The following is a 10,874-nucleotide window of genomic DNA, read 5'->3' on the forward strand; positions in this document are numbered from 1 at the left end:
CACTGACCCAACARGGAAACGGTGTTAATGCAATGTAGCACAGACGTACTTCTGTGAGCGGGACTGCCCCACATGAGGAATTGGCCTGTGAACAGACAACTACAAGTGGTGGCAAAGGCATGTTTTGTCAGTCATGTCTCATACTGTTTCCAATGGACTGTCAGGAAAGGAAGATTACAAAGAAAACCAAGACTGGATTTAGCATATTGCTCCAGCCCCTCACCTCCAGGACGGGCTCTGAGACAGGATGTTGAGGAGGATTTTGTGCTGGCAGAAATTCCCAGGGGCAGGTAACTCTTTGAACCTGATAAGCCTGAGGAACAGCTGTTTTTGCTCTATTACCTGCTGAGATGCCCATTCAAGGCTGTGAGGACAAGAAAGACTAACATGAGTGAAATGCAATTTATTTAATTGCTGTAGTAGCTACCTTTCAATATAGGGAAAAGAAGGAAATATTGTTCCAAGAACATTACCAAAGCATGTGCAAAGGTTATTACGATGMTCTCAACATCCTTCTCATGACTTTCTAGCACAGGGTGTGGGACAGCATTACTTTTCAACCATAAACCTCCCAGGTTTTTGATGGATTGGATTGTGTAAAAGGGGGCAGATTTTCCCTACCATTCATTGCACTAGTAACTTCTCTCTCAATTCTTACAGCCTGAAATCAGCAATTCAACATAYGGAAAACATGTTTTAATGCTCTGCTTTTGCATAGGTTCATCCTCCAGCATGGCTAGGGCACAATACCTTCAAACAGATAGGAATTAATTCTTCATTTCTAAGCCATTGGTCTCCATTTACTTGATGACTTGCCTGTTTGTTACTCAGTTTCCAAATCGTCTGTTTCTGCTTGATCTGATTCTTCTAACTGAGAATCAGAAGGCTGTTCATCAGCAACAGGTTGGCCAGTCTCTTCTTCCTCTGCCACTGGTTGGTCAGCAGCATCTGACTCACCAGACACCTGCAGAACTTCATCTGTTGGCTTGGGCTCTTCAGCAGGCTCCTCTGTCTGTTCAGGTGGAGGTGGACGACTAAATTCATCTAAGCGTTGTTCAACCACCGTACGAATCAAGGCTGAAAGMGAGAGAACCGCCATTAACAAACATGGAGGAATAACCCTATAATTTGAGATTCTTTKATATATTCCTGACCTGTAAATCCTTACATATGGAAAGAACCCTGAAGTAACTCTAAAAGTAAAGAAATACCTAAATGACAAAAAACCATTTCAGCTGCTGTAGCCAAATGATTGGTTAATATTCACAGCAGTGATTTGAAAGTGCACTTGGATATTTTAGTTGATTTCCTCACATTTGCTTCTTATTCCCAGAGTAGGTTACCCCACCATGACCAAGGATTAGTCAGGTTACACACAAGGTGATGTTTTGGACATTCCTCATTCAAATAGGTTAAAAATGAATCCTTAAAGACTTTCCCTGTGTTTCTGCATAAGAGGAGAAAGAAGCCACTACCTATCTTCTACAAAATTTGAGGAATGTGATTAGCAGTTACTTTGCCAGAGRTGGTATTTACTCATAATTGGATGACTGGATATAAGTCAGGAAATACAGATAGTAAATAGCAAAATGGGCTGCTGACATTATTTACTGGCCTGCTCCAGGTGCTCTGTATGTCTTAGGAGCAAGACAATGATATCTAGTTAAATCTGGTTAAGTAAAAACTTAAACAGGAATATGATACGTGTTCTCATCAATAGTGTATCCTGCAGCAACATTCTCCTTAGGATGTTTATTCAGTAGTCATATACAGTATTTTTTCTGAAAAGAAATTTCCCTTCATTCTGAAGAGCTACATGAAAAAGTGATCCTGAGTGTACATACTGGCACATATATCAGGATAAAATACCTAATAGACCACCTGTAATTGTCCAAATCATACTATACCTTAACAAATAAAATTCAGGGTCCTGGTTAAACTAAAAATAAACCCAAAGGAAGCAAACAYAATTGTAATACAAACCCAAAATCCCAGCAASAGGAAAACTATAGGAATAAAGATGTAATGCGAGTGTAAAAAGTGATTTGATCTAGAAACACACCACTGGGYACACATACACCATACTTTCATGTTTCTACACAAGACAAAGTCCAGATTATTCAGGTGTTTCAACTACAGCCTCTGTATTAATAAAAGAGCCCAAATATTTAGCTTGAACTAGCCCACAAGAAGATATTCCAGTCTATTTCAAAAGCAAGGACATAATCATTGACTGATAAGAAGGTGAGCCYTTGTTTTGACAAAAATATTGGTCATTTCACTTCTCAGTCAACTGTGGCCTGCCATCATCCTCCTTTCAGTAGGAGAATAATCCATAGCTCTGGGAGTTTACACAAGCGATTTAAGAGACTTTCATGGCATACATGTGGCAGTACACAAGATGAGCTTTTCTGTTCCCAATGGCACAATCAGGGACACTACAGAGAACACTACAGCAGTGGTGACTGTGTAACACAGAGGAAGTAGAAACTTTACAGCAGAAAAAACAAATWGTGTTCTTTAACCATTCTGTTCCTGATATGTGTGCTATATTTCCCAGCATTAACACATCTCAAATAGTACAAAGCCAGAAAAGAGTGGATAGTGCAGCATGTTTGACACTTCCATTGTTTCASCTGAAAATCAGTTACCTAGTTGTATGTAGGAGCAGATTTCCAGCATTGAAAAATGTTAATATAGTAAAAAAATGAAACAAACATATAAATAAACACAAACAAACAAAACCCCCAACACAAAAAGCCATGGGTACTTGGAGTTGTCCTAAAATGACACCTTCTACTTCAATCACCAGTGACCATATAAATGTGACATATGTTTTCACCAGCAAAAAAAAAACAATCAAGACCATCGGGCAGCCCAGACTACATTCCAGGATTTGGTAACTTACAGTCAAGCATCGTCCTTCCCAGAATCTTCCTCTGTAGTGTTTCTTCTACTTCTGACATCAGCCATGGAAGGAATTCTGTCTCAATAGCTGTAAGAATTTAGCAGGAAGAAGCAAAAGGAAAATGTCACTTTATAAAGAATGACCAACAGAACTTGGTGGCTGTTTTYATTTGCTATGACAATTAAGGGATGAACCTCCTGTGCCAAAAGGCACTTGCTCTATAAGAGTCAGATGAAATSTCTCAGATGTTGTTTGGTTTCTTATCTCCAACCTTTCTTACAGAGGTTCATCATCATTATAAGTCAGAGCAGAGTCCTCTCAACTGCAGTTATTTTCAGAGAGGTCTGGCACCCTGAAAGGGCCTAGCACAGATGAGATACACAGTCATGTTCTAGTGAGATCCAAATAACTATCTTGAACAAGTCAGGAGAATAACATTTCCTGCCTTGCTTTCCAAAGACATCTGGCTTCTGGTCTGCTGAAAGCATTTGCTCTCTCTAAAGAGCTCGTGCTTACCCATGTATTTCTCAAATGATACCATTTGTGGTCCTGTCCTGSTTGCAAAACACATGCAGTTTCTGCATTAACCCCATGATTTAGCCTGGAGAGAGTGTAACCATTCCCAAGCTGTGGTCCATGCCCATGTGGTGCCTGAGGAAGTGGGTACAGCAAAATCGACCATAAGAAATGCTGCTGATTCTAAGGGCTTGGAATTTACTGACATTCAACTCCCAAATTATTTTCTGGGCCTAATTCTAATTAACTCATTTCTCCCTTGCTCTGATAATCATTAAAATTTTCCAGAATGACATACTGATTTCTTTGTCCATTCTATCAAAATATATGACCTTCTATTTTGATCTCTCTCTCTGCTCTCCCAATCCTAGCCACCCATTTATTTCTCTCCAATTTCAAAGCAGCTCTTCTCATTGTCACAGTCTCAGCTCTTGCTTATTCTTGACTCTTTATTCAGATGACCAATAATGTTTGCTTGTCTTAAAACTATGAGTTCAGCCATAAATGCAAATTAATAAAGTCTTATGACATTATTGTAAATAATAGGACAATATGCTATGTTTCATGGTTGTTTTGAGCTTTATATTACTTAGCCCACATATTAAGAAAAAAACAAAACAAACCTCTTTCTACAGGGTCATAAAAGAATCCACTGTCATGAAGATTGTTGAAGACTGAGGGAATGAGATCAGCCAGGTAACGCTGAGCGAATGCCCGAGCTGCAATTTTCTCTGCAGTTTCTTTCTGTTTCCGCAGCTTTTCCAGGTGCTCRAGTCTGCGACGTTCCTGTCAAGGCAATTATGCATGTAAAACTTAGAGGCCTTTAGATGTGACTCCTTTAATCTAGACTTCGAAGAATTATCACAGTGTGTGTCTCATAAATAGAAAAGATAGTCAAAAGTACAGATAACCATGATCTCTATCTGGTATTTGCAGCCTCTTACTGAAACTCCTCATATCAAAGAGTGCTTGAAAGCAAGTTTRTACTTAATCTATGGGGTATTAAAATACCCCCAAATTACAGGGAAACACATTTCTGTAGTATTCCTTTTCTGATTTTGGCAAGTCTGTTCAAATGAAACCCTTCACTRATGCCTTAGTATACATTAATCTCATGACTTTTTTGCTTTATTATTGCAGATCAAGCTGGTTGTTAGCCTTGGAATGTGGATGAAGTTGGATAGGTATTTCTCGAATTATTCATCTTCCAATAYTATAGCTTATTTCATGTACAAAAAGATTAAAAATCAAATTGGTTCAGGAAACATTAGAAAACACAAGCTGATGAATAGTAAGTAATTAAAACTTGCTTTTTCTGTTTATTCCTATTTACTAAATATTACTAATATAGCAYAATTCTTGGCGACCTTGAGATGTATGTACATGTGCACACAAAGTAGTGCATGCATTGGGTGTGAAAGACTAGGAGGTGTCTCTCTTCCAAGTACTCTATTTGTTTAGTAGTCATTATAATGAAAAGGCTTAAGAAACAGCTAAACCAGGTACAGAAGAAAATGCTGTTGAGTTTGGCCTTTTGATCAGGCATCCAAGTATACCCGGTCACTMAAGCATGACTGCTCCAAATAAACACAACAGTGTGGTGCTGTTGTATGAGAGCAAGTGGCAGAGTGTMGTTTAATGTCACCAAAATGCTTTAAGGAATATCAAAGCTGATATGCCTTTTGGGCATAACCCAGCTTACATCACAGCTTGTCGTTCAGTACTGGAAATGTTTTTCTCTCTTCTAATGAACATTCAGACAGTACTGGTTTGCCCTTAGGAAATCCTACCTTCTCCTCTCTGATTCGCCTGTCCTGCTCTTCCAGGCGCTGCAATTCAGCAAACTCTGCGTTACGCAGCTCTGCAAAGGCACGCTGATGTGACCACAGCTGGGCCAGCTCTTCTTCCTCCATGACTTCTAGCAAAGCCTGCTCAACTGTTTTCCCAATCAACACTTCCAGGATCGGCTTAACTTCAATGTCAAAGTCAAACAACTGAAGGTGAGAGTCAGAGAAACAGGGGTAAATGTSCCTTGATCACAATTACTCTTAACAAGGATTGGCAAGGAGAAAAGGAGGATGAACAAAGTMCTTGCACTGAAGTCAGGCTGGGGGACTGGTGTCAGCTAAGGCAGAGAGAATYATGAGGCTGCTRGGGGTAAAGTGGTGAGCAGGCTRGAGTAAGACACCACATATCCTCCCACAGCCCCTGTGGGGATTGCCAGGGAGAAGCTGAGCACTCACCTGGACCCTGTTTCTATGTGCTCAGCCTCKTTTTGGGCTGGRCATGTTTTAYAGAAGAGGGCAYTTCTCAGCACTGTAGTTCTTAGCTGAAACCAGCAGAACCAGTGCCCATGGAGATACATCTTCCCTAATTTTGCACTTGTTAATTTCAAAGCAGACATTGGAGAGTTGGGTTTGGTTTTTTTTTTTTTTTTTTTCATGTTCTGGGAGGATTAGTTCCTTTCTGTTTCTACTTCAATTTTGCATTAGAAATGTGTTTTTTGTATGGGAGACATCTTTTGACAGCACTTGTGGACATGACTTCCTACCTCTCCTTCTTCTATTTGTGTTTCCACATCTTTGCCTGTTTTGGCTGGTATGAAGAGTGGAGTGGGTGGTCGGTCCAAAAAATCATCTGTTTGACACTCTTCATCAACCTCTATTACCAGGTCACTAATCTCTTCCAAATACAGTTCTAGAAATGAAAGCACAATGAATACTCAAATAAAATCTTTTTGTTTTAGTTCTCAAYTGTTTTTGATGACTCTACATTCTGAATTATATACAAAGACTGTAATAAAATGTTTTCTATAAAGCTTAAAAAAAGGTCTCTCAAAACATAGGTCAGTTTGCTGCATAGACCATCTGATGCGGTTTTCTCTGTAATGTCAGGTGCACTTCACGGAGGTGATTCCCAAAAGGATCGTTCACCTTAAGAAAAAGTTCTAAAACCCTCAATTGTAAGCATATATGAAATTTCTCTGATTATACTGAAAATCTAAAGAATCAATGAAGAAGTCTTGACTAGTGTTCAAGAATGTACACTGAAAAACAGAGCTTCTAGAAAAATGTCACGAATTAGACAAGTTTAGAACCACTGATTCTATGCATTCTATGATTTTAAACTTATCCCTGTGTGATTCTACCAACTTCATCACCAATTCAGCAAGTGAATATAAATCAGCAAGCTTTTGTTTTAAGACTGATACAAAAAAAAGCAGTCTTTTACCTGTCTGCACATAAGCATGTTCTCTGCCTTCCACAGGCTCTGGTGTTCCTGGTTGAATTTGCTCTTCTGAGAACCTACTGGCTGGTACTTTCTTCCATGTGCTCGTCTGCCTGCTAAACTCAGGGGTACTGGGCTCGTTACGCTGGGCAGGGGTGAAGAAGAAATAAAAACCCACAAAATAGAATACACTTTGTACTTGAAGACAACACTCAATTCCCTCTACAKAAATATGAAGGTTTCTGTTTGATTTTATTGCTAGCTATCTAATATTTTGTATTTACAAAAATAAAATTTCTGGGTCCTGACTCTAAATTTTTAGTTGACTTAAAGACTGTATGGCATGAAATTAATAAATTATGCTAGCTKACTAGAGGCACATAATAATAACATCTCACACTAAGAATAATTAATTAATTTGTTATTTGAAAGCAATTAATGCATTCAGAACTTTGCTTTGTGAGATAAAGTATATTAAAGTGGTATGTTTTTTCTGACAAGTAAGAGTTTTCAAATTTTGAGAGGTCAAATAGACTTCAGTCCAGTTACTATATTATGAACAGAATTKCTTGCTAGATAAAAATTATAGGCCCAACTATTGCTGATCAAACAAAAGAAACTCATAATAACTTTTAAATTCAGTACTGTGCTTATAGATTGAGATAAACACCCATTTTGACCTTCTTAAAAAAAACTTTCTTGAAATTCACTCYAAGAAATGGCTACTGAACAGCACAAAGCTATTTTCAAAAAGCAGCTTTTAAAAATACACAGTTGAAATTCATATATGATCAAATTATCTATGAAGAAATATTCTCTGAAAATAAAGTATCACATTTGGGTGGGACTGAACAACCTGGACCAGTGGAAGGTGTTAAAGATGATCTTTAACGTCCTCTTCAACCCAAATCATTCTAAGATGCTATGACTTACTATTGTATCAGGGTAGAGTAGTAACACAAACAGAATACTTTTCCATGCTCACAAACAGGTTTTGCATACAGCTGGACCATTTAGCTCTGCTTCTATGAATAAACCAAAATGTACCTCACGACTCAATTTCCCAAGAGCTGCAATTCTCCCTGATGACACCTTGCATGTGATAACAGATTATGCAGTAATGACTTATGCTTAAGATCATTACACTAAAGAAACAGAGAAGGAAAATAAAGAAATCAAGTACTTCATGGAGGGAAAAAATCAGAACTGCAGAAGTTCATATGAAAATAAGTGTTTTAAAGAAGAGCTGGAAACAGTCAGAGGCWAGTTTAACTGGAGAGCCTGTGACAACGTGAAATATTTTAAGTAAAAGTATAGCTTCGGAAATTAAAATTGTAAGTGAGGAACAGCCTTGCTGCCCAACCTATGATAGCCCCACAAAACTGGAGCATGATCCCATTTWAAAAACCCATACCTGCGGCAGGAAGCGAAGGGACAAAGCGTTTCCGCGCACCACCCTCGGGTCGATCATGATGTTGCCGTAGTGCATCGGGCCCCTCTCCCTGCGGCACAGCACAGACAGCGCTGGTTGCGGCTCCGCCCGCCGGCCACGGGCTCCGAGCCGCGCCGTGCGGCTTCCCCCCGGCCGGCGGAACAAAGGCAGGGCGGCGGGGGCTGCGCTGCCCGCGAAGGGCGGACAGGGTGCTAGGCCGAGGGGAAAGGCGAGGGGGGCAGCGGCCCGGGGAGGGTGGCGCGGCGCGCCGGACACCGGCACTCACGTGTCGGCGGCATTGGTCTGCCCTCGGTACTTGGGGCGCGGGAGCAGGGCGCGGGGCTGGCTGCTGAAGCTGTAGGGCACGTCCAGCTCGGGCGCTCGGATGGGCACCATGGTGGCTCCGTGCGGCGGCTCCGGCTCCGAGCGGGCCGGGCGCGCCCCGAGGGAGCGCTAACGGCGTCTGTCTCCCGGGCAACGCGCGGCGCATGCGCGGAAGGGCGGCCGCGGGCTGCTCGGGGATCAGGGCATGGCTTGGGCTGGGAAGCACCTTAAGGATCATCCATGGGCAGCACTAGACCAGGGTGCTCAAAGCCMCATCCAGCCCGACCTTGAGCACTTTCGGGGGTGGGGAATCCACAGCTTCCCTGGGCAACCTGCTACAATGCCTCACCACCCTCCCAGCAAACAAATTCTTCCTAATATGTAATCTAAATCTACCCCCTTCCAGTTTGAATCCACTGCCCSTTGTCCTGTCACTTCACGCCCTTGTWAAAAGCCTCTCTCCAGCTCTCTTGTCGGCTGCCTTCAGGGGTGCCGCGGTCGGGTCAGCCCGGAGCCTTCCCTTCCCTGTGGGCTGCTGTGGCTGCGGCGGGCGGCGTTTCGCGCCCTTCCCCTCACGGAGCTGTTCCTGTCGGGAATCAAAGCCTCGGGACGTGCCGGCCCGCCAGGCCCTGGGAACCATCTCGGTGACCCGCCGCCGGTTCGGGCTGAGCAGCGCTGTGGGGCCCGTCCTGGCCGAGGCAATGAGGGCGTSGGACCGCGAGGTGTCACCGTCCTCCTGTCGCTCCCTGGACAAACTCCTCAGGAACTCGCAGCTTTCCGGGGAAACGCAAGGTGGCTTAACCCRATCTGCACCGGTACTGGCGTGCAAAGGTTGGCTGCGGAGTCGCGAAATCCTGTTGGATGGCGTGCTGGTGGCTTAAGTACCCGTGTCCTGGAAGTACCGGCTCGAACTCCAAACTTGTGTTTTCCCCATGAGCTGGGGATTTGGATACTTGTAAAGGTGAGGTGAGTCCTCAGTATGCCATCCCATCCGTGGGGATCTGCTCTCCCTGCCGGGGCAAATCATGGGGACATGTTTTCAGATTCTGTGAAAATTTTTCTTTAAGAGAAACATAAAAGCCTTGAAGGATTACTGATATAATGATAGCCCTTTTTTTTTTAACCTACGTGGGTAAGGATATGCCTTGATTATTTTAGCAAGACTTAGCATGTAAAATAGCCCGTGTCCTTTATCTTTGAAACCTTTGGTTTAAATGTAATTCAAGTCTGAAAGTCTATTTATTACAGTTCAGTTATGTTACTGCTGCAGATGTCTGTGCTCCACCACATCCCCAAGTACAGTCCCAGACAAGAAATTGCAAATAGCAGAGAATTCTTCATAAGAGGCCTCAAACAGATGTGGGAAGCTGTGGAGTAAGAGAAACTATTCAAAAACAACTTTTAAAAACCCACCCCAAGCCAAAAAAAAAGAAAAAAAACAACAACCAAACTACCAAAAATCCAAGTGTGGGAGGCAAGGGGGAAAAAAGAATGTTTTTGTAATTCATTAATGCGTAGCTTGAGAGTCAGTAGCAGAGTGGGAATTGTGTTGATTACACAGTTGTGAGCTGGGTGCTGGTACAAGTGGGTATGGGCATGCAGGAGTACAGAGGTGCAAGTGTCACCAGGCTAGAAGGAGAGAGCAGTCCTTCAATACTTGCTTGTGTCTGGGTAAGCAAAGTTAATGAGTAGGTTCTTGGTCCAACCTATTCTGCAGTGGTCAGCCACAGCACTACGGTACTTAAATTTGACCAGACCAAATACAATCCTTTGATTTTGGAGACCTGACTTTTATTTTCTGAAAATCTGGGTTTGGCTATACAGTTGGCTATACTGCTTATAGACTGGGGGCTTTATATCTGGGTAAACCCTTCCAGTATTGTTAGGGATCTGATGTTTCTGTTCGCATGAAAACCAGCTGCASCATAGCCTTAAAAAGTCAGTCTATACACGTCCAGTAAGGAACAGAGTGTGCTTGCTGAATAACCTTAGAAATTTGGCTGGAATGAACTGGATAGGAAGATAATGAGTAGATGGCCTGTGACTGCTGGAGCAAGGATTCATGAGGAGCTGCCTGTTACCCATTGCTCACAAATCTTGTGAAGATGAAGGTGTTGCATCACCTTCATCAGGTTTTGTTTTGTTAAGCTGGGCCCAGCTGGTGTCTCACTTTYTGGGAGAATTTCTTTTACCCAGTAAGTGCACTGGTTCAAAGGCAGCAACTCTTCTTCTACCCTCTGTGAAAAATTGCTAACTCCTGAGTTACCAGTTCAGCACAAAAGCACTGTAAGTATCGTGTGTGAGAGACAAAGATCTCTACAGGTTTATAAGTGACAAAGACATGCCCAGGCAAAATCTTAGTTTTTCTCCCTTGTCCCTTTTTATGTTAGGTTTTTTTTTTTTTAGTTTTTCTCCCTTGTCCCTTTTTATGTTAGTTTTTTTTTTGCTAAAAATACCTGGTGACTT

At 42.2% G+C, this 10,874-nt stretch overlaps 1 protein-coding gene across 1 annotated transcript; it reads right to left on the minus strand.

Moving 5' to 3' along the window:
* Nucleotides 1-419: 419 nt before the first annotated feature.
* RSPH3 (radial spoke head 3) lies at nucleotides 420-8,529 on the minus strand. The gene is made up of 8 exons (XM_057364835.1): nucleotides 8,371-8,529; nucleotides 8,067-8,154; nucleotides 6,656-6,797; nucleotides 5,976-6,121; nucleotides 5,215-5,418; nucleotides 4,048-4,210; nucleotides 2,909-2,995; nucleotides 420-1,077 (listed from the first exon to the last, which is right to left on the minus strand). Exons 1-8 carry the CDS (start codon nucleotides 8,478-8,480, stop codon nucleotides 824-826), a joined length of 1,194 nt encoding a protein of 397 aa, XP_057220818.1. The 5' UTR covers nucleotides 8,481-8,529; the 3' UTR covers nucleotides 420-823.
* Between the last annotated feature and the right edge of the window lie 2,345 nt (nucleotides 8,530-10,874).

The sequence above is a fragment of the Malurus melanocephalus genome, unplaced genomic scaffold (genome assembly GCF_030028575.1).
Source record: "Malurus melanocephalus ecotype Western Australia unplaced genomic scaffold, MMel_1.1 scaffold_43, whole genome shotgun sequence".
Classification (NCBI taxonomy): domain Eukaryota; kingdom Metazoa; phylum Chordata; class Aves; order Passeriformes; family Maluridae; genus Malurus; species Malurus melanocephalus.